Below are 23,924 nucleotides of genomic sequence, written 5' to 3'. Positions count from 1 at the left end.
GAGTGTTAAAAATTGATGAGAGTACTGAGAAGTGATAGGAGGGTTCCATTCTTCCAGAGCAGGAGATCATGAAGATATATCCTTGTCCGTGATGTAGTAAGACGAAGGTTTTGTGTTTGTGTTCCTTTGACAAAGAGAGTAGGGGTGACGGGAAGGTAAAATGATGTTATTAATACGGCAGCAGGCAATCTCTGGGCAAACAACTGAGATATTGAATCTAGAAGACAGAAAATCATTATCAAGGAAATGATATGAATATTAGCAATATCGAGGACAGGGAACTGCATAAGCAATGTATAAGATCAGTGAGTGGAGTGATCCCAGCTTACACTTAGTGATACTGTCTGTTTGGTGTTTGTGACACAGATATAGTAACAGTAATTAAATATGTTTTTTTCTGCATTTCATTTGCAGCTGTTTTATTCAGTTTTCTAAAAAAAACACTTAAAATGTTTTGAGTGCTTTCACCATTTGAGTCATTTTTGAAAAGCATACTTGGGTTGCTAAATAACTTGGGTATTTGGAAGAATGTGCCCATTATCATAGAATCATGGAATCCTTAGAGTTGGAAGGGACCTTTGAAGGCCACCTAGTCCAACTCCCCTGCAATGAACAGGGACATGCACAGCTAGGTCAGGTTGCTCAGGGACTTGATCCAGCCTCACCTTGAAAGTCTCCAGGGACGAGGCATCCACCACATCTCTGGGGAACCTGTTCCAGTGTCTCACCACCCTCACTGTAAAAAACTTTCCTTCTGTCCAACCTAAATCTACCGTCTTCAAGCTTGAAATTATCAGGGGCACAACTTCCTTCCAGTTACATGTAACAGACCTCTTAAAAATTGCAGTCCGTGTTTGTAATTGTTTGAATGTTTATCAGACTGTTTGCTTTTAGTTAGGATAGTATTGTGACTGCTTTTGAAATAATTTGAAGTGAGTTGCTGTTAAATGAGGTCAGCCTGTTCAATAGGCTCCAGCTGGATCTATCCGTTAGCATATTTCATGGCTGTTTCTTTCCTCCTTATACTCTTGTTCTTTCCATCCATTCAGAGCACTTGATGAGTCATCTGGAACAAGCTAAATGTGCCCCCCAAACCAGCCAAAGTGAGGCTGTTGCAGAGAAAGTAACAGAGGCTCCCCCTGCGGATCCACCAGTGGTTTGTGACGCAGCTAGTGCCAGTACAGACTCGAGGAGAAAGGCCAGGCGGGGAAGAAAGATCAAAACAGCAAAAGCAGAGACAGAAACACCCCTTGTCGTTGAAGAGAAAGATCCTGCAGGTAAAGCAAAACTGTAGAAAATGCTAAGTACATACTCCCTTCACATGTCTTTATTTCTCAGAAAGGCCTACAAAGTAGCACAGAGGCAGGGTGAGGTTTATAGGATGATCTTTAAAGGAGATATGTACAAACCTATGTTTATGTCAGTTCCATGTCTGCAATGAAGGTTGCAACAACTGTACGTAGATTACTTGCATTCTCCTGCAAAAGTTTCAGGAATAGAAAGGCCCAGAGAAACTCAGGATAGTGATTCTGAGAGACTTGCCTAGCTTCCTGCAGGAAGGAACAGGGGAAGAAGCATCCTCCCTCAGGAAGAGATACCTTCCTTTCTCTGCCATAAAGTGTGTTCCTGCAAGGGGCTTTTTTCTGGACTTCGCTGTCCTTTAAGGGAAAGTCTAGTAGAAAATTTCACCATGCATATAGTCAGCTGGCCCCTTAGTAGTAGGCTGTGGAAAGGTAAGACATTACACTTTGACCTGCAGTTTAGTAGCCCCTTTTTGTATCTTGCAAGTCAAGCTTACTCATTAGCAATCTGTTATTTGTCATGCACATGTCATTACAAAAGAAAAGTCCTGCATTTAAGGTTTTCTTTCTAGCTGTCACATTAACACTGTATTTTTATTATGTGTTTGCAGCGGAACGTGCAGCTGACACTGCAACTGAAGTCCCACCAGAAGAAGTGGCTCTGCCATCAGCTGCAGAAGAAAGGATTATGGAATTGGTTTTAGGAAAGATGCCTAGCACCACTAATAGCATCAGTTCAGTCACAAAGTAAGTGTTCTGGAATGCAGAATTTCCTCTCAGGCTTAATCAAGATTAAGTAGCATGCAACAGTTCTACAGTACTGGGCCCATAGGTGCTCTTTATCATTACTGTAAAAATGTGTGCTCCTGCTCCTAGAAGAGCCACAAAGATGGCTCATGTACTGTAGGGTGATGCGTGGTTGGTGAGATATTGGTGCTAGAAGGCTGGAACATAAACTATGATAATTTCATTTTCTGTCATGTTACGGGTTTAATTCGATGTGATCCCAAAGCCTCTTGCAGTTGCACGATGAAATATTGTGCAGTTGAATATACTCCTGTTGAATGATGATAAAACAGGCAAATAGATTTTTGCTTTAAAAGGAAGCTAACAGTTATTACTGAGTCTGGTTTGTATTTCAACTCACGAATCACTTCATATTGATTTGAGTGTGTTACCTCAGAGCAGCAGAAAGTGAAAACTTAAGTATAGCAGAACCTCATGGAGACTTTTAAATATCCAGGACTTTTTAAATTCCTTTTTGTCTTTTTGACTTGGCAAAATTGGCTTCTTGACATATATATATTTTTTGCATAATAAAGTGCTTGTTAGATATTCCAAAATTAGCTAGTAATGCTATATACTGAAGTCCTTAGCAGATACAGAGCCATCAAAAATGCATTCCAACTGGTGGTGGTGCTGGGAAATAGAACAGGGTTGTTTCTTGGTGCCCTGCTGCCTTCTTACCATACGTGCTTTTTTTGCATGAAAACTGCCAAGGTTTCTAAGCTGAAAGCATGCTAATGGTGTTTTTCAGAGCAGCAGAACAGATCCTTTATGCTCCTCTGAGAGGCCTGAAAAGACAATCTGTGGGGTTGGTGGCTGCTGCTTTCTTTCCTTTTTGTCTTGGGTGAAGTTAATTTGAAGCAAGCCGCTTTCCAACATCTGCTGCTTCAAGCAGGTGGCCAAAAGGTCATCTTTGCAATGATGAAGCTCCAGAGCTCCCTCTCCTGCTAGAAGCTGAGCATAACATCTTCTAGCTTTTGCCACCTGATGGGACTTTTCTTGCGACCTGTGGGATACCTTTCAGTCCCTGCCTTTCTTTCTCTGATCCAGTAGGTTTGCTCATCACCAAAACACCATGTCCCTCAAAAGAAGTTTAATTCTCTCCAGTAGACATGGTATACGGCGGAAGCTGATAAAACAACTCGGGGAGCACAAAAGAGTCTATCAGTGCAGTATCTGCAGTAAGATCTTCCAGAACAGCAGCAACCTCAGCAGGCACATCCGTTCTCATGGTGGGTTTGCTTTTGCCTCACTTGTGTGTTGTTTCTTTCTCTCACTGATTCCACATCTTAAGCTATTCTCAGATATTGGTATGCATTGTTTTAATAGAGGTCTTTTAAAAAAAAAAAAAAAACACCTCCCTTTATGGAAACTCTTTATGTTATGCAGACCATGGGAGCTGAAATTACTTAAAATTTGAATCTAGGTACATATTTTAAGCAGGGGGAAGGATGTGATGACTTTTCCAAAACTGTTCTTCACTTTACGGATATGCAGTCTCCCATCTTAACGGTCTCATGATCAGCATTGCTGTGTAAATATCACCAAAGTGCTTTTCTTTCTGTGACCTGCAGTTCCAGGAGTCCTTGTGACCTGTTTCTAAAGATTTTGCGAAAAACAGCAATTCAGAAAAGGGTGGGGGGAACCAAACAAAACTGTCACTAGGTAAACTTCACTAGAATGGAAAAGGTCAAAATCTACTGTCTGGATCTCCTGAATTACTAAAGCTTCTAATCACTAGCCTGTTTGTTTTGCTTGTGCTTTGATTTCCCATCTTGTCTAGAGTTGATTATTATCAGTTTCTGACGACTTTTTTTTTTTTTTAATCTCGATTGATCCCTTCAGGTGACAAACTATTTAAATGTGAGGAATGCGCGAAGCTGTTCAGCCGTAAAGAGAGCTTGAAGCAGCATGTTTCATACAAGCACAGCAGGAATGAAGTGAGTGGAAATGACCAGCGGGCTTTTTCTGAGGTTTGGTGAAAATGTGCAGTGAGCTTCCAGGGGCTCACTGGGGAGTTTGGGTCAATTACACTCAAGTGGATATCTTTGTGAATTTCTTATAAGTGAGGTGAGACTGATAAGGAGAGGCAACATGTTCAGTTAGAACAGCTGATTAGTTCGGAGAGTGTGGACTCACTTTTGAGCATAAAGTCCTTTTTTGTGTCTGAATATCCTGTAGAAGGTTGTTTTCAGGCACCAGTTACAGCAATACAAGCTGGAATTAGCTGCACCTACATGACCTAGAGGTGAGATCAGACTTCAGTTTATTGTACTAAACAGGATTGCTCTAGTTTTGTTTGCCTGTCCTCATTTATTTATCTCTGCCTATGGCAGAGATAGTGTATGAATGCTCTGGGTAAAGGATGCATTAGTGAGGGCTATGAGCCCATGTGTAAACTTACAGTGCTTATAGCAGAGTGCTATGTCTGCCAATGAGGGCCTTACAGTGCTGCTGCCACCATATAAATATTAAACATCCCAGTGGTGGGGCCTTATCAGTGAATATTTTTATTGTTGCCTGACATCAAGACCCTGCGCTCTCGTATTCCTGGTATCTGTTTGGGAGCTAGAGCATGAGTCAGGTTACGTCTTGCTTTTCAAAAATTCTGTGTCAGTCTAGGGGTAATCAAGAAGACTGTTACCTGCACACAGGTGTGTGATCTGTTGGTCTATTGCTGTTGTTTTTTGTTTTTATTTTCAGTAGAGATCAAATGTAGGATCGTAGCATGATAATATAGTATTAGAATATTGCATCAGTGTATATTTAAACATCATGTTGAAGGCAGAAAAATTGGTCAACATAAAAAGCAGAAAAAGTAATTGAGATTTCTCTGTCAATCATGACTTAGCTCTTTCCCCTCTTAAATACTTTTTGCAATCCTCAGGTTGACAGTGAGTACAGATACAAGTGCACAACGTGTGAAAAGGCTTTTCGAATAGAGAGTGCCTTGGAATTCCATAACTGCAGGACAGGTGAGCTTGGCTAACTGTTCAGCTTCCTCTCATCTTTATGGGTATGCCTACAAATCCATCTCAGTATGGTAATTAACAAAGGGAAAGTAGGCATTTGGATTTTTTCATCATCGCAAGCAACCTGCCACTCTTCTTTCTTCCTTCCCTCATAAAACCTCTTCTTGTGGTAATCAAAGTGAATCAATAATCTGTAGAGTAATGTGTCCACTTACGTGTTGCCTTTTTTGTTTTTCCTGCTCAACCATACAATATCCTCACTGGTATTTCACTTGTATGTTCACAGATGCCCTGTCACTATTTCTGTTTAACTTTCTTTCCTGAAACTAAGTTCCACCTAATTTCTCTGAGGTAGAGGAAATGGAAAAGAGGCCAGTACTACTGATAGTTTGCAGTTTTCAGGGATTAGTTTTCTTCTGCTTTTTTCTGCTTTTTTTATACTTGAAGTAATCTCTCCGTGCTTCTTTCTTGCTATCACTAGAGCCTGTCCTTTCCTTCCACAGCCATCCCTTGTGATTACTCCTATTAGATGTTCTGAGCGAACTTATGCTTAGAAAATGACAGCCTGATTACTTTTATAGACACATGATAACTCCCCATTCAGAATCATCTGGGTAATTGCCCCTTCCAGCACCATTCCAAATAGATTTTCTGATTTCCTTTCAGAGGGTACAGCTTGAATAAAAACTCAGCCTTATGAAGAATGGGAAGCAAAGCTGAATGACCTCAATATTCAAAGAGACCAGCTCATTTTCTTTCTGAGTTGACTGCTACCATAATGAGCAGCAGTTTTTGCTCCCCTATTTGACAAATCAAGCAGTTAGATTCTTTGTGATTGCTGTATTGCTGGCAAATTCCACCTACAGGACCATGCTTTCATTTTCTGACAGAAGTCTCAACTACTGAATACAAAATGAATTTCCCATAGGCCTGTTATCATGTAATGTTCCACTTTTGTGATTTCGTACTTTCTTCTGGAGTATACTGTACTGGCTGGCATTAGAAGCCAGTGCTGGCAGTATTCTAATGTTTAGATACAGCTGTCAGTGTTATGATGTGTTGCCATATACACAACTATTTTACCATCATTGAAAATTTGAATCAACTGTAACAGAATCTACTTTAAACGTAATTTTAATGTATGCTAGGCAACGATAGAAACAGACCAGGTAAGGAAGTTATGGTGGTAGAGTCAGTGTTCAACTGAAATATTTTGTTACTGCTTTTGAAGAAATACTCTCCAGTGCATTCCAGTGATTGTTAACTTCATAGGTAGCAAAGATGTACTTGGTATATTGTTTGATGTTTATTATACTTTTAATGGGAAGACAAGTTTTAGAGTTAAAAAAAAAATAAAAATACATACTTCTTCATTTCCTTCCTCAATCCATATAACGATTGATTATAAGTTAAAACTCAGGTCTAACAAAAGAACTACATCTGTCACAAACATAGAAAACCTACTTTCCTTTTTAAAAAGCTGCATGGTTTCTCTTGCTTACAGATGACAAGACATTCCAGTGTGAGATGTGTTTCAGATTCTTTTCTACAAACAGTAATCTTTCCAAACACAAGAAGAAGCACGGGGATAAGAAGTTTGCATGTGAAATCTGCAATAAGATGTTCTACAGGAAGGATGTCATGCTAGACCATCAAAGGCGACACTTGGAAGGTAAGCATACTACCTACGAACCTAATCACTATGGTAGGTGTCATTTTTAGTCAGTTTCTTGCTTTAAAGTAACAAGTTTCAGCAATATGTGAAGTTTATGAAGAATAATAGTAATGAATCCTGGAGGGGAGTTATTTAGATCTGAGAAACTTCCTAGGAACTGCACCCTTTTTTTTTCTCCTTCACATGATTGGATCCAGTGCTGCTGACAGTCACATGAAAGCTGCTTGGCTCATGCAGTAGCTAAGACTAGCTAATTTTATCAGTCTCTTTTTTTAAAATTTCTTTGTTTTTTATTCTTTTCCATTGTAAATGTGTGGTAACTAGAAAATTTGAGGAGAGAGTTAACTGAAAGTGACTACCGTATAAATATATATCTACTCTATAGGCTGCTGCCTGACCAATATAATGTAAATGGAATGCTGTCTGATGTAATCTGGGGAATATATGAAGATGATACGAGATTTGGCTGTTGAAAATTTCAAACATCTAAGGATGTTATAGGTACTCCTCAAAGCATATGGAAAAACTTGGATGATGACAGGTTACCAAATTATATATTAAAATACCACTGGTGGTGTAGAAGATAAGAATAAAGGTGATATATTAAATAAAATAATAATAATAATAAAGCAGTCAAATTATTGAATTTGGCACTTTGGGCATAGCCAGCCATCACTGGTGTCCCATGATTCAGCCCTCTGTGTCCTGAACTACAGGACAAGGATTTGAGTAGCAATGGCAAGAGGTTTCATGTTCAGCTGTCTCAGAACAGCAGCAGCCCTTTTCTCCATGGAAAGTAGCAACAAAAGAGGTCTGAAATCCTCCTTGAACATTAGAAGTGATGTGGGATTATTCCCTCTCTCCTTAGAGACTGACGGGGGGATTTCTAGGCCAGATACGTGATCAAAATACCAAGGCCTACTAGATCTGTCTGTTTTCTGTTATTGACAAGAAATTTCTGTTTTCAGACACATTACAGTTGGTATAATATCCAACAGGCCACAATACTTCCCTTGGGCAGAATTCTTCTGTATTCTTAAGATGCCATTTTAACTGAGAAATTATCCTTTTTCTAGCAATTAAATACTGCATTGAGGCTCTTCCCAGTGTTTCACTCTTCTTTACAGTATTCACCTGAGAGGGCATGCAGATTGGAGTGGAAAGCCATGGTTTATTTTTTTTGTTTTGTTTTTTTGATGGGGACTGTTCTGTAAAGGGGTGAGGCGTGTGAAAAGAGAAGACTTTGAACACAGCACAGAAAACATGGTTCGCTACAAGAAGGAGCCTTCGGGATGCCCCGTGTGTGGGAAGGTAGGCTGCTTTGCCGGCATGTGCCACGTGAAGCTGTGTGCTGTAGCTCCAGGAACATGCTGAGGGTATGGTGCCTCAGCGCTGAGCCTCTAAATGAATTATCATGGCATATGATATATGCCATGATCCCTAATTGATATATGCCATGAACCCTAATCGATTCTATCAGTCTGGAGAAGAGGAGGCTCACCTTATCACTCTCTATAACTACCTGAAGGGAGGTTGTAGTGAGCTGGGTGTCGGCCTCTTCTCTCTTGTAACTAGTGACAGGACGAGGGGGAATGGCTTCAAGTTGCGCCAGGGGAGATTTAGGCTGGATGTTAGGAAATACTACTTTTCTGAAAGAGTGGTCAGACGCTGGAACGGGCTGCCCAGGGAGGTGGTGGAGTCACTGTCCCTGGAGGTGTTCAAGAAACGTTTAGATGTTGTGTTGAGAGACATGGTTTAGTGGGGTTACTGGTGGTAGGTAGATGGTTGGACTAAGTGATCTGGTAGGTCTTTTCCAACCTAGCTAATTCTATGATTCTATGATTCTATGATATAACATGTTACCACCCATGCATTAAACCACAATAAGCATCTACTTGAATAGACATGCTGTCTGCCAAAAGGTTGAGGTAAATGACGTTTAGTGAAGTATATGCCAAATCAAACTGCCTTGCAACTCGTACAGATGCATGGTCAGTTAGCAGCAAGTCCTGATGCCCAGCCAAGATGTTCCTCTTTCAGCTGCCTAAGCTCTATTATATGTCCAAGTCCACTATGGCCAAGGATAGTGGGAGCTGTTATGACAAAAATAAGAACAAAACTGAAGTTCAGACTAGACTTTTTTCAGGACGTGTAACATGACCGCTGTGTCTGCCAGTGAAATCTCGTGGCTTACAGTATTTAGAGTGAAGTTTTTCTGCCAGAATGAAAATGGCTAGAATTGACTGCGTGTGTTGGAAATCATTTTCTATTAGAATTCAAAGGGAATTCATTGTGTGATCATGCCACTGTTGTATTTTGGAGCTTAATATTCATGATCTGAAGTTGCTGCTGTCACCAGTGCAAAGACTGTGAGTTCACTAGTGATTTTATAAATGTTTCATTCATGGTGGAACTCAAGCAACTCTTAAGTTGGGGTGTAAGCTTTTGATTTTGATGCTTTCAGTATGTTAAATATCAATGAAGACGGATTTTTGATATCTTTTTGTAGCAATATTCTTGGTTCAAAAGACACTGTCTAAATAAATTCACCCTATGTAATTCTACTGCATCTTTTTGTAAGCCCACCTCTGATAAGCAGGCAGTTTCAGCCAGTTCTTCTGAGCCGTATCTGTGTTCTGCTGTCTCAGTGGTTTCTGAGGTCGTCTGCTGGCTGGATAACAGGAGTTCCTATGTTTTTCTGGCCTGAACGAATGAAAAAGGACAGGAAATGCATTCTGAGCTATCTGTTGGATAACTTCTGAAAAACTAGCCCTGCTGGATGTGATACAAAAACCCATCCTTCCTTCTCTTTCAGGTGTTTTCATGCAGGAGCAATATGAACAAACACCTTTTAACACATGGAGACAAGAAATACACCTGTGAAATCTGTGGACGTAAATTTTTTAGAGTGGATGTGTTGAGAGATCACATTCATGTCCATTTTAAGGTATTGTATTAATTGTTTAGTAGAAAAGTCACGTTATTTAGCAAATATTAATAAACATATCAATAAAAATGTTGAGACCGTTACAACCATGTGTTTGTACTGGCAGCACAAGTGATTGTGTATCCTGCATGGTGATGTTTCTACTGTAGTCTAGCAAGTGTAATGTTCTGATTTACCTATGGCTCTGTGTTTCTGCAGCTGGAGTTATTTCAGGTACCACTGCAGAACACTCTTCTGAACATAAAGAAAATACACCTTTGGGACTTTGGGTGAATCACTGAGGTTGACTGGTTTAAAGCAGAAAGAATGACTACCTAACAAGATAGCTGGAACAGTACCTCTGTTAGCAGCTGTAGTTGGGCTGAGATGAGGGCTTACTGTCATCCCTTCTCTGCACTGAAAAATACTTCACCAACCAACAAGGAAAATAACCGTTCCTGCTCTTTTCCACACCAGTGATTGTGATTCTCTTGCATATACCAGCAGAACTGGCTGTGAGCTCAGTTCCTAACCTAGTTTTGTCAAAATGGTCTAAATCATTTAAAACAAACAAACAACAACAGCAACAAAAAAACCCCATGACCATCAACAGTATCTAAACAGATGCTGATTATTTTGGCATAACTTGGTTAACCCCAAATCTAAAGGAATTGTATCACTCAGTGACATTTGTAAAGATACTTATATGGATGTAATACTGAACCAGTTGAGTCTGTTTACATTAAAATTCATTTTATACACAAAATTTGAGTATTATCTGTTCAGATAAATGGTTGTTTCTTGTTAATCATGGACAGAGCAAATTTGTTTATCTTAATTGAATGAAGTGGGAAGATAATTTAGATAATGTTGATAAATAGTACTACAGTAGTTGATAATGTGAGGCAGTCAGTGTGGCAAAAATGCTGTCAAGGTATTACATTTTGAAATAGATCTTTAATCTATTAAAACATAATATTCTTTCCTACTTTGCACAGGATATAGCACTAATGGATGATCACCAGAGGGAAGAGTTCATTGGTAAAATTGGAATCTCATCAGAGGAAAATGATGACAATTCTGATGAAAGTGCAGATTCTGAGCCTCACAAGTATAGCTGCAAAAGGTGCCAGGTAGCTTTAAATACTTTCAAATTAATTTGATGGGGGGGAAGGAGTGGCGATGTCTATCAATTATTTATAACTTTAAGTAGCGTTGAAGATTAGGAAAGAGAAGGCCAGCTCACAGGTCTGCTCTCCTCTGCAGTGCTCTAATCTACAAAGTGATATCATTCCATAAGACGCTGGGTGGTATTCTGCAAGGTGAATGCTAAACACTTAAAAAGATACATGCATCCATTTCCCTGTATGCAAGGCAGCAAGCAAGCAAAACTGGAGGAAGAAACAATAAAGGAACATTCAATTCTTAGACTACCTTTTAATTATGTGCAAATTAAAAATAATAATAATAATTAAAATAGCATCTCTGAATTATACCATCCACAGTTTGATTCATTTCGGAAAGATCAAATGTGCTCTAGTGGACATCCACTTTGGGGGATTAACACTCCTGTTAATGTTCAGCATGAATGCTTATTCTTGGCCTACTCTATTACTAACAGGATGGTACTACTGGAATATACTTTACTCACTTGTCAGCGAGCAGAGGAAGACTCTTTCAACCTTTAATTGCATGGCTTATGCCATTTTGTAAAAAAGTAATGAGGAAGAATGGGATCTTTAGGTTCTGTATCTTAATGGGGAGCACGCTGTGCTGGGGTGAGTGGGTTGCAAAAACAATCTGTGAGAACAGCAAAACTGGCCAAGCTGACAGTAGAGCAGGAGAATCTTGGGAGTTAAATCACTGGCTTGTCCTCTGGAAATCAGGATTTATATCACAGCTACACGTAATGTGGTGAAAGCGCTTAGCTTATCTTCTTTTCATGTAAAAGACTTGGAGATATTAGCACTTCAGTTTTCTGTTCTTATCTGCAAACTGATTTTAAGCTTATGTCAGTAAACATAAGATGTGGTGTCTCAGCAGTTAATCATATACTTGCTTTCAATTCGGTAATTTTAATGTCTGGCACTTAATGGGTACGTAAACTGTATAAAATGTATGCTTCTAAATGAGGGAAATTTTGCTATTTCAAATCAGAAGGATGTTTCTGGAAGCTAGGTTTTTTTAGTGCTTTTGCAGGTGTTTGTGAAGTAAAGAACTGTAAGGCAATGGAAGATGAGCGTTAGCTATTGTGAGATTGGGAGGCTCTTTTTGGTGGAAAACTCACGCACTCCTAAAGGAGAACCACATACAAATGAGCATTAGTGAAATATGCCTTTCAAGATTTCGGGAGTCTCTCACTTAGTTTCCTTTTCCCAAAGGACATCTTCACCAAGCTGTGCAGTGCTGTCAGCTATACCCTGAATAGGCCCAAAATCAGAACAAAAGAACATGTTGTCATGGCACTTTGCCCTGGTACATAGGAGCGTATGAGAATATGCAGCATTACTTAGCCCGGGTGGAGCTCTTGTCTGTTGTAGCTGTAGTGCTTCCAGGAGCTGAGCTGGAATCGCTGCCCTGCACATGCCAGGAAATACAAACTCTCCGGAGCTAGTGCCGGAGCTGTCTCTGCACAATGGAATACTGTGCTCCTAGAGCCCAAAGGCATTTATCTCTGTCCGTGGCATCCTTGCTTAAACAGCTAGTGAAGGTTGCACGTGGCTCTCTTCAAGTCTGTTCCTCGGTGCACAAATAATTGGAGGTCTTCTACTAGTGCTGTGTAAGAAGCACTTCTCTGTCCAAAAATAAGTAAACTGTTCTCCTTATGCACTTCTGCCCTCTGTCAGCAAGGTGCCAGAGATACCATCTTAAGCTGGTTTTCTGAGTTAATTGATGTCCTATGGTGCTTGTAATGGCCAAGCAGGTTCAGTCCTGAATCCAGCTTTCAAAGATTTTTTATCTAGTGATAAGCAGAATATTTCTGACTACTGCTTCTGACTCTAGATCCCAGTAATGTGTTACTAAATCACTGCTGTCCGCAAGGAGCTTTTTCCCCTTTCATTCACTATTGGTTCATTTCACAGTTAACTTTCGGCCGAGGGAAGGAGTACTTGAAGCATATAATGGACGTGCACAAAGAGAAAGGCTATGGCTGTAGCATTTGTAATCGACGTTTTGCCTTGAAGGCTACTTACCATGCACACATGGTCATTCACCGGGAGAACCTGCCTGATCCTAATGTGCAGAAGTAAGATGAATTGTTGGATTGATAAGAGGAGCTGTCTTTTTACAGTCACAGTGGCTCTGTCTTCTGATGCTTTAGGAGAACTGGGCTATACTAAAATGTGTTATATAACATTAGTAATTCACTTAGTGTTATTAGTCAACAGCCTCCCAGTTCGGGCTTTGTAAAGTATAAATCTATGCTTTTTAGTAAGAATTAAAACAACGACAACAACAACACAACTATGGTTTGAGGGCATAGCAATACCAAACTGCTCCAAGCTTGCATTTGCATTTCAAGGAGCTTTTCTAGTAATTAGTACTACCAAATAAAGTCACTGACAGAAATGTTTGAAAATCATCTCTGTCTTAAGAAAAGCATGACAGTTTTGGTCTTTTTGGTTTCAGATACATCCATCCATGTGAAATCTGTGGAAGGATTTTTAACAGTATAGGGAATCTGGAAAGACATAAGCTTATACATACAGGTAAAAATGTTGTGTTTCTCTATCATAATCAATACTTTAAAAAAAATTTCTGTTGCCAGTGCCTGCCTTTTTTTTCAGGAAGAAATAAGTTTATGGGTTTTTATTGTAAGTTACAATAAGATAAATTATCTATTTGTGCTTTTAAGGTAGGCCAGTTTTCTAAAGCAGAAAGTGTTAATGAAGATATTTGGTCAAAGCACACAGTGCACCAGATCCTTAGTTAATCCAGTGCAGGATTCATCTGCTAAAAATCCTAATTCTGTATTCCGTTCTTCCTCAAATTCTTACCATATCACCTTCTCACCATTACATGGGCTGAAAACTGCTATTGCAAAATCATTTTTAACAGCTCATTATTATTTCACGCTATACAGTATTTTCCTACTTCAGGCTTTGTCTTTTTCAGATCACACGCAAAAAAAGCAGTTTTTCTTTCTCTAACGTCTCCTAATGCAGTTGGGACTACAGTATGCATGAAAGATGTGGCTGATAACCCAGGTGGACTGTTGCCCTCTAATTCGCCAATCTAGGCAGTTTTTAGGGGATGCACATTTTTCATTAACATTTTTTTTTGTTTATGTTGTCTTTTACATTTATTTTCAAGGTGTAAAAAGTCATGCTTGTGAGCAATGTGGCAAATCATTTGCTAGGAAAGACATGTTAAAAGAACACATGCGGGTCCATGATAATATCCGAGAATACTTGTGTGCAGAATGTGGCAAAGGTATGTCTAATGCCTTGTTTTCCATTAATCGTGGTACTGAATAGCAGATGAATATCTGAATTCAAATTACTTCTACTCTTAGAATATTGGAAAGGTCCTCAGAATGTAAGTTCTTTACATTTGAGTGTTAGAAACTATTAATCAGGAGTCTTATGGATGTATAAAACACTTGTAATTTTATGATCTACTTCCATGACCTGTAAGGCGCATCTAATTTTAATAAAATTTGCCTCTGTTCTGTGAGACTGAGGAGTGCTTCTCTGACTGAATTCCACTGTGTTTGCAGCACAAAAATGAATTAAAATCTTGGGGTTTGGATTGTTTTTTTTATTTTTTCATTTTAGATTGTTTTCAGACATAAACTTAGAGTGATTTCTCTCTCTAAGAGCCTTAAGAGTCAAAGTTGCTTCTACTTTTTGAATTATTTGTTATAATTTGAACAATAACCGAACTGGCATTTTAGTGGAAGGCACTAAATGTGACATTTCTGATGATGTTTTTACTTTTGTTTTCCTTGCCGTTTTGCTTCTTCCTCAGTGATTCTTCAGATGTTTTCCAGAGCTTTTGCCTGGAACTAAAATAATAGTGATAACGTGCACTGCTACCTAAAACAGTTATTCACTTGTGGATACACAGCAGATATGATCTTAGAGTTACTGGCTAACAATGTGTTCTGTTTGAGTTCTTCTCTGAAGGTGGGAGAAAATCATTATACCGTGCTTTTAGCTCTATCTTTTTGTTTCATAGGAATGAAGACAAAACATGCACTTCGTCACCACATGAAACTTCATAAAGGGATTAAAGAATATGAGTGCAAGGAATGTCACCGAAAATTTGCACAGAAAGTCAACATGCTGAAGCATTACAAAAGACACACAGGTGAGGTCTCTAAAGATGTGCAAAATCTTAAAAAAAAAAAAAAAAAAAAAAAAAAAAAAAAAAAAAAAACCACTAAATGCTTCCTGAGATAACTCCTGTCTAGAAGAGTGAGAGAGTATGAGAAATGATATTAAAAGAAATACACATACTGTGCTTTTTGAAAAGTGAGATTTTGATCTCTCGTCAGCCAGAACCATTGTTATATTATACAATTAAGATCCATTGGCTGGTTGGTAGCGTGTTTTCCTTTCTTAAAGGAGGTTGATTTGGTCTAGGGTAGGACTAGAGTGTTGCTTCTTTTTTAAATTAGTCTTTAGTTTCTTATTTCCCAAAACAAAATGTTATTTTCTGACTGATAGAGTGGCATGGTTTAGAAAAAAGTAGGAGCTGGGCTTCCTGTACTTGTTTGGCGGTGTGGTGGGGTTTTTGGTAATACAAGATTTAGAATTATCGCAGATGCCTTAAACTATTACTGCTCTTATGCTAAATGTACTCTTCATACAGGAATCAAAGATTTCATGTGTGAGCTCTGTGGGAAGACTTTTAGTGAGAGAAATACAATGGAGACTCATAAGCTGATTCATACAGGTAAATCCTCCAAAAAACAATAGCCAAGTACTATAGCTTAATTTTTTTCCTAGTTCCTCTTCTTGAGATACTGGCAATATGTTACTCACCTTTGGGGGCTGTTGCTAACAGCTTTTCCTTTCATCTGCTACCAGTAGGAAAACAGTGGACATGTTCAGTCTGTGATAAGAAGTATGTCACTGATTACATGCTCCAGAAACACATACAGCTCACTCATGATAAGGTAGAAGCCCAGAGCTGTCAGTTATGTGGGACAAAGGTTTCAACCAGAGCATCCATGAGTCGACATATGAGGCGTAAACATCCAGAGGTGAGTTAGTTTGGCAGGTAGATCATGAGGTGTTTTGGTATTTTGACTTTTTTTCTTTCTTTAGGAAACTTTATGGCCTTTGGTGATGTAAAAGGTATTAAAAGGTGTTCCACCCCACCTCCTGTTTTTTCTTTTTTTTCTTTTTTTTTTCCCCTGTTCTTTTGAGGCAAATTTTGGCTAAGGGTAAATTAACCTCAGCTTAGACAATATCTCTTAAGCTTGCACTTAACTGAGTAAGCCCTTATGTTACATTTCAGTAGTAAACACATCTGATTGTCACTCCCTAAAAATGAATTTCTTCTGATTGTTTAAATCCTTTTTTTTGCCTTAGCTTAAATGTACGATTTTTTCATATTTTGTATTCATCTGTTAGTGAGCATAATTGATTTTTTTTTCCTCATTGTGTTCTCTGTATTCAGAAGTGATCTGAAAGAAATGGTGAATAGATATGATGGCAGCATCTGCTGTGATACAAAATAATTCTCAGTGTTAAAGATGAATGCTGACTGTGGAGAATTTGGATTAGAGGGATGTTTTGTCTGACTCCGTTGGAGCTTTATCTGTGTTCTAAATTCCTGAATAAATAATGTATGTGCTTTTTTTTTTTTGCAGCATTTCTTCTTTAGGTTGTCTAAGGCTTGTCCCTTCAATTTGAGACTTTATTTTACAACCAAATTGTCATCAGTATTGCTTTGCCTTAAGTTATGTCTACTTTTCATCACAGTGATAGGGAAGGATGCCAGCAAAAAGCTTGTGTTTATTGATTTTTGGACTAAAAATGCAGCTAGATATCTCCAATCTAGAGGGCAGTTTGTTTCTGTTTTTTGATAAGCTGAGCTGTATAGATTCTGCTGGAGATAACAAAGTAGGACACAGTTAATATGTTTATTATTAATAGTAATAAATGTTATAAAGTAATTTTTAGCCAATTACATTGTACAAAATATTACATTTCTTTTCAACAGAATTCTTCACTTCTCAGTGAGTTGTGGTTTGTCTGGAATATGAGAGTAAACACGTCTTTCTAGTGTTGTCTTTAAACTTCGCTGGTTTTCAGTGAAAAGGAAAAGATCATGTGCCATAAGATAAAGGCTATTTAAAACAAAACAAGCTGTGGTTATATTAAATTAAACCATTATATTAAATGGTTTGTATGAAATTTTGGATTGCAACATTTTTGCTTTGTGACTAGGTAAGGTAATACTGTATTGTTTGGCAGTTCACCAGGCTGATACCTCTTTGTCCACAGATTCTTTCAGTGAAGATTGATGATTTAGAGCAGCTGCCAGAGACTACAACCATTGATGCCTCTTCAATTGGGATTGTTCAGGTAAATTCACCATTGCCGAATTCTGGTGGCACCAAGATTTTCAGGCCTACTGGGGATGTTGCTTTTTTGGTATGTACCGTAGCCAAGCATGGGCATCTGATAGGCAAGGAAAATGTTTTTTTAGAGAATCAGTCCCAGGTTAAGGTGTGGCATGCTGACTTCTAAGCAATACAAGCAGATTCAAGATCAGTCTGTTTTGTTATATAACACATGCTCATAAAATGGAGATAATTATAGGGTGAGTTCACATTCCCCGAAATCAAGTTTTGGCTGAAGTTTGATTCTTCACTTGAATATCAACAGTAAACCAGCTACAGGTGATAGCGTCTTACTTGGAACTTCATCAAGTTATTTCGCTTAGTGTTTCATTTGGAAATTTGTTGCTTCAGCCGGAATTAGCCTTGGAACAGGGAGAATTACCAGAGGGAAAACAGCATATGAAAGCTCCTAAGCGTGGCCAGAAACGAAAGCAGAAGTCAGGTGAGGAGGAGGAAACTCAAGTGCCTGAGGACCCTGCCTTCAGTGAATACACAGAGAAGGAAGCTGAATTTACAGGAAATGTTGGAGATGAGACTAATTCAGCTGTACAGAGCATTCAGCAGGTAAGCTCCAGTAGAAGGGTGGGCAGCTGGAATTGCTTAGGGGAATAATACTTCCCGTTTCCTTATACCAAACACAAAAGAATCATCAAAACATTTAGGGCTAGTTTGATAAATTTCAGTAAGATGAAAATAAATAGAGACTTAAAGAGGGAAAAAAAGGCATTGGTCCACTCAACTCCACTCTTCATGTCTGTTTCTATTTCCTTTGGTGTAACCATCTCCTTTTTTGCCAAATACCACTAACTGGATGAAGCTGTGACTACAAGTGTGACAGTTAATTTGACTGATGGTTCGGAATGTTATATATGCCCCCCTGTCATTGTCTTGTTTCTTCTATACTTGGAAGTTATGTTCAAGCTTTCTATTCTCCCATCTATTTGTATGAATTCTTTTACTGGCAGTAGCAACATGTGAGCTCATCAGCACTCAGCTGGTCTTTCTCAGTGTTAGATACTTGATAGTCAGCTGTGCAATATAAGGTTGAGTTTACCTTTCTGTTTTTCCCTAGGTGGTGGTGACCCTTGGCGACCCAAACGTCACAGCGCCGTCCAGTTCTGTTGGACTGACAAATATCACCGTGACCCCCATTACAACGGCAGCTGGATCGCAATTCACAAACCTGCAGCCAGTGGCTGTGGGCCACCTGACTGCACCGGAGCGCCAGTTGCAGCTGGACAACTCAATTCTCACTGTGACGTTTGACACCGTCAGCGGTTCCGCCATGCTGCACAACCGCCAGAATGACATTCAGATCCAGCCCCAGCCAGAGGCAGCCAATCCTCACTCCGTGGCCCATTTTATAAACCTAACCACCTTGGTGAACTCCATTGCTCCTCTAGGAAACCAGATAACAGAACAGCATCCTCTGACGTGGAGGTCGGTGCCTCAAACTGATGTCTTGCAGCCCCAGGCACAGCCAACGCAACAGCAGTCAGGACAGCAACAGGTTCAAGCAGAGCAACAGCAACAGATGTATAGCTACTAATTTATACTTTGAAAATTTGAAGTGGACAGTACTTAAGAGACAAAAACACGCAGATGTTTGGAAAATTTCTAATAGGATTATTTGCTGGATACCAAACAGAGGTGGGAAAGTGTTTATACAGTGAAATGTAAGCTAAAATTGGCATTGCACCCTGCAACACCTGTGAGAATCTTGAGATTCTCACATCGTCTCTAAACATTGCAATGTCTTAAAAAAAAAAAAATCAAAAAACAAAACCACCATGAATTTAGTACCCCTGCTAAATTGTACTGTGTATTTTGCACTGTGAATTTTGGGCAGTAAGACTGAGATTTGACAGGAAGCGTCATAATACATCTTAACCAAAGCCAGGGAAATCCTAAATAATATGGCACTGGAAATTCAGAAAACCTTTTAGCCATAACATGACACTTCCTTCCAGGCTGGAAACTTTATATGAAGACCTTGTTGACAGTGAGCTGGAATACACTTGTGGTCAGCTGGTAGAGACTGAAATGTACACACAAATGGGCAAAACAATAATTGTTTTCTTTTTCCTTTTGGTCTTCTTTCTAACAACATTGGTATAATAGGTGGAAGCTGGGACTTGGGGGCGGGGCTGAGTGTGGTGTGGAAGAAAATATACCAATTTCACAAGTACTTCCATTTTAGTGATGGGAAGAACCCTGTACCCATAACACTGTTAGTGCTACTTGAATCACATAGCTGGTCTAATACTAAAGCAACTCTTATGGTCTTCTAGTCAAGTCTGAATCAAACCAGTTATGAACCGAAACAAGAATGTGATACAGTTTTATGTAATTTTTAAAAACTGCTCTTTCAAACTTGCTTTTAGCTAATAGATCTGAAGAGTAATCGGTCCTCTTTGATCAAGTTCAGGATGTGAATTTTTTTTCAATTAGTCTTTCATCGTGTAATAAACATTTGAGAAAGTATTCTTTTTATATATATATACATATATATATATATGCCTTTGTACTTTACTGTGCATTTCTGGTGAATATTTGTGTGAAGGACACTGTTATCAATATAAGTCATTAATTTTTTCATCTTTCTATTGCCCTTTCTCACAGAAATAATGCATGGATTCTAGCCCGCTCTATTTCCAACATTCATAGCCACACACAGTTGTGTGAAATGCAAGACAAAAGAAAGTCTGAAGCACAATTGGCCACGTGGAGGCAGCATGCCCTAGTGTAGAAGGGGCAAGGATTGTGTGAATATTGGAGCTATAAACCAGGGGGTTGGGCAGTCAGTGGGTGACAAAGCTGCCCACAGCAGGGGGTTGGAACTGGATGGGCTTTAAGGGCCCTTCCAACCCAAGCCATTCTATGGTTATGATTCCATGAAATACATCAATGCTGATACAACGCTTTCATTCCATTCTCCATATACTGATGTGCAGTCTGGACATTTTTCATGTCAAAAAGAGAGTATCTCTCCCACAGATAAAAACAGCTGCTATCAAAAAGAAATTAACTAAAAATGAACAACAATAACAACAACAACAAAAAGAAACAGGTGCTGTCTGGAATCGTGAAAGGCAAAACTGTCCCATCAGCTACAGCTGACGAACAAGTTCCTTTGGGGCTGCAAATTGAGCCAGCCTCAGAATCGTAAGATTTTTGCTGGGTGTAAAGCATCTGCTGTGTTTAACAGTGAAGATAGATTGATGGTTGTAAAAATCCTGTCTGTGCCTATCATATTTATGAAAATGTTGTATGTATTAGCAAAAATATGAGTAGGAATGAGTTTGTCTTTGAAAGTCTGTATTAACATGGACTACCTGACTCCTAAATGATGCCTTAGAATCTCTGCAACAAATCCTTCCAAAGTATAAATGACTGGAAATTAAAGTTAACCTTTCATGGCTTTCCTTGTGCCATAGCAATGTCCAGAGGCAACACTATGCTAGGCTCTGTGTAATTGCAACATACTCTGTTGCAATTAGGAAAGGATGGAAGAAAGGAGTTTCTGGGCCAGAGGAGCAGAGCTCTTTTTCTGAAAATGTCAACAAGTCTATAAATGCCTGTATGAGATCTACATTTGATGGTACAAGGATGCATATCAGAAAGAGAAAACGTCTTTTACCAGTGCAGAAACAAAAGAGTTTTCCATTCCCTAGCCCCTTATATGTCTTCCCCAGATCCTTTTCAAACAACACTCTGTGATCACGTATTTTTTATTTGGCCTCCCAATATCCCAAGAACAAGAGCTTGATGCCCCAATATTGCATGGATTATTCCACCACTGGCTCAGGCCAGGTAACCTCAACTGTCCTCCCCACAAGTGCAAAACCCACTGGTCAAAAGGAAGCTATGTTTTATAAATAAAATGTGTTGCTTACATACTTGAAACTTTTTTTTTCTTTTGCTGAGTTCAGTGCCTAATTGGGAAAGGCACGTTATAATTTGGCAGGTTGCCTGAAAAAAAGTAGAAAGGAAAGCAAATGTAGAGGTCCCGGATCAAGTTATTGTGGAAAATAAAAGACGGCTCTGATCTTTAAAAAAATACATAAATATATACAAACATGGAGGGTTACAGTACTGCATACAGAGTTTCTGGAAGATCGGTTTTTTGTCTAGACATAAGTGATTATGCTGTTAAGTGGGATTTTTCTGCCTCAGCTGCAGAGTGAGTACATCTATTCTATGTTAATACCACTGATGTAGCATTCAGGATGCACTGAATCAATCAGAGCCATTTTAACATGCAATTGCCTGACTATTTGAAATGAATGGTGATGCAGGTAATCACTCATTATGGATTCTCTCTGACTTCACAAAACCCCTTTATCCCTATGTGTGATCCTCTGGTTTTCTGTAGTCTTATACTGACTGTATCATCTCTCCTGCTCTTCCTGGCCCACAAGATCTGACCCAGGCAAGCCAACATCTTGCACTTCTGATAATGATTCATCCTAATTAAAAAGGGAACAATCTGATTGCAGAGTAAATGCTTGCATGTTGGTGCTCACATGGAAAAGAGATTTCTCTCTTCAGTGTTCCAGTATCCTCCAAATCTTAAATGATAGTCTGCTTAAGGAGAAAAAAATGAAGCTCACTTTGAGTAGGCCGGGCAATAGAAAGCTCTCCAAAAGCTGAACCTTCCAGAACACCCCTTTTAGAAATGACTTTGACTTTCCCTGCAACCTTTGCTGTGGTATCTTACCATTTCTCAGTGTGATCTCATTATTACTACTATTATTAACATCCCTATGAGAACAAAACTGTATCTTGAGTGTGCTGCAACAGGAAAAGCTTCAAAACAAATATATTTTTTTTGAGAACTTAGAAATTGATTCCTTTTCAGATGGCACTTACCTTGGAGAGCTAGTGAATGCCAGCTGCTCTCCCAGCTACGCCTTTTGCAAATGAATACCAAAGTTATACTGTCGCTCTTTCAACCTGCGCAACAAATAAAAATATGTAAGGGATGTGCAATCTAAATTTCATTTGCCAATTTGTTACTAGCCTTTTCATCTATGGGATACGAAGGTTACTTTTTTCAGCCATGTGTTGGAGATTTTGCGTAATGACTGTTCAGTAACAAACTGGAGTTATTTTGAGCCAAAGGAGTGATGTGTAGTGTTGTGTATTGTCTTTGTTTATTGGTAAGACTATAATTTACCTGAATGCTGTCTGTGGCACATGGGCTCTGAAGTAAAGGAGCAACAAGGTACAGAACCCTTCTCTACTAGCGTTTTTATTCTTTTCTGGTCCTCAATTAACGTATCAGACTTTTTTTCCTCAAATCACATAGACACGTTTCAAAAACAGTAAGATTAGTAGTTATCTCAGAGAACTTTGTACACAAAGTATCCCAAAATATATAGAAAAACGGGGTAGCATCCTGAAACATTTATTCCATAGCTTGTTATTATACTAAATAAAAAACAGAGGAGATTGCATATTTCTCAGCAGCAGTCTGTGATTAATTTTGTCAGGAAAATCTACTGTATTAAGTGCCATTACATTCTCTGTAAACTTTTATTTTGAGATGTGTCAATAGAAAAGTATTTTTGCAGAAAAGTACCAGTCAGTTTCTGCCAAAACAACTAAGTTTCTGCACCTTTTTTACTGATTCAAAAAAACTTTGAAATTAAGAACTGGAAAACTGATGAATTTATTTCTAGAACTGATTTTCCTATCAATTTGTCAGAGTGATTTACTAGTGCTCTGCAGACAAAAAGATGCCTGAATTTCTCATCTGGAAAATTATGACTGGAAAAAATACCATACACCCAAATGATAGTCATGCATAAACAGTAGGTATTGCATGAAAATAGATAAGGAAAATAGCTTTATTGGTATTTCTTTGTGAATTCTTTTTCAGGAATGATATTTCCTTGGTGCTCTTTAGGCTATTTAAAGTAATACTGTCACTCTTCGTAATTACTGCTGGTCTTAAATTTATTATTGATAGAGGCATACCTTTTAGAAAATCCTTAACTCTTTGTATTTTTGGCATATCTGTTCATGTTGTTGTCAGGCGGTTGTGAGTGCTTTGGCCTAATCCTGGTATAAAGGGAGAAGGAAACATACTGGAGGAAGATACTGCTGATCCACACCACAATTCACAGCAAAGCTCTGCTCTAAGTAGTTCGGAGCAAAGACTGTTCAGCCAAGTGACTTGTATCCATGAGATCAGTTGCCAAGATTTGTATTCACATAAGGTGTTTTGCCATGTAGCAAATTCAAAGTTGGCAACAGGACAACAGCAACAAAAGGCATTTCCATAGCGTTTGTCATCAGCTCAGAGCAATTTTCTTCACTGGTGAGATGCTAGTATCATATTCTCAATGTAAATGGCAAGAAGGTGTCTTCTTGATTAAAAATGTTGGACCACTTCAGAAAGCCAGTTACTTCACCATACAGTGTATCTATGGCTGGGAAATACGTTTCTTGCTCTGAAATGCTTTGAGAGAGCTGTTCTGGATTTCTTTTCCCTCCTAGGTCCTGAAGAGCTACTCTGTGCGGGCACTGCTGCCAGCTACAAAAGGCAGAGTTCAGTTCCAGGTGGAATTAGCATACAGAGACCCTGCAGTACAGCCTAACAATGGTTGATGCTTTGGATCATTTTCCTAGAGTTCAAGCTCAGTGTTGCTAAACTTACCTTCCTAACAGCCAAGCTGAA

At 38.9% G+C, this 23,924-nt stretch overlaps 1 protein-coding gene and 1 long non-coding RNA gene across 9 annotated transcripts in view; one reads left to right on the top strand and one right to left on the bottom strand.

The window, feature by feature from the left end:
* PRDM15 (PR/SET domain 15) overlaps positions 1-21,145 on the top strand; it is a 34,241-nt gene extending 13,096 nt beyond the window's left edge. For 4 of the 8 annotated variants that reach the window (XM_021406173.1, XM_021406136.1, XM_021406127.1 and 1 more), the window contains 18 exons: positions 1,050-1,277; positions 1,913-2,048; positions 3,138-3,319; positions 3,933-4,027; positions 4,975-5,062; positions 6,564-6,731; positions 7,951-8,045; positions 9,550-9,681; positions 10,659-10,793; positions 12,744-12,907; positions 13,291-13,370; positions 13,975-14,094; positions 14,842-14,973; positions 15,478-15,561; positions 15,696-15,871; positions 17,121-17,201; positions 17,591-17,803; positions 18,312-18,788. In XM_021406173.1, coding sequence (XP_021261848.1) covers positions 1,050-1,277; positions 1,913-2,048; positions 3,138-3,319; positions 3,933-4,027; positions 4,975-5,062; positions 6,564-6,731; positions 7,951-8,045; positions 9,550-9,681; positions 10,659-10,793; positions 12,744-12,907; positions 13,291-13,370; positions 13,975-14,094; positions 14,842-14,973; positions 15,478-15,561; positions 15,696-15,871; positions 17,121-17,201; positions 17,591-17,803; positions 18,312-18,788 — 2,786 coding nt within the window. Of the gene's footprint in view, positions 1-1,049; positions 1,278-1,912; positions 2,049-3,137; positions 3,320-3,932; positions 4,028-4,974; positions 5,063-6,563; positions 6,732-7,950; positions 8,046-9,549; positions 9,682-10,658; positions 10,794-12,743; positions 12,908-13,290; positions 13,371-13,974; positions 14,095-14,841; positions 14,974-15,477; positions 15,562-15,695; positions 15,872-17,120; positions 17,202-17,590; positions 17,804-18,311 lie in introns of all 8 variants that reach the window. The other 4 variants (XM_021406154.1, XM_021406120.1, XM_021406164.1 and 1 more) reach the window with 4 other exon arrangements.
* On the bottom strand, positions 2-23,308 carry LOC110403208. Its single transcript, XR_002441558.1, has 5 exons — positions 23,222-23,308; positions 22,112-22,195; positions 21,140-21,211; positions 9,321-9,437; positions 2-124 (listed from the first exon to the last, which is right to left on the bottom strand). It is a non-coding gene; the product is annotated as an uncharacterized LOC110403208 (long non-coding RNA).

The sequence above is a fragment of the Numida meleagris genome, chromosome 1, assembly GCF_002078875.1.
Source record: "Numida meleagris isolate 19003 breed g44 Domestic line chromosome 1, NumMel1.0, whole genome shotgun sequence".
Taxonomy (NCBI): Eukaryota; Metazoa; Chordata; class Aves; order Galliformes; family Numididae; genus Numida; species Numida meleagris.
This window is presented reverse-complemented; position numbering and strand designations above follow the sequence as displayed.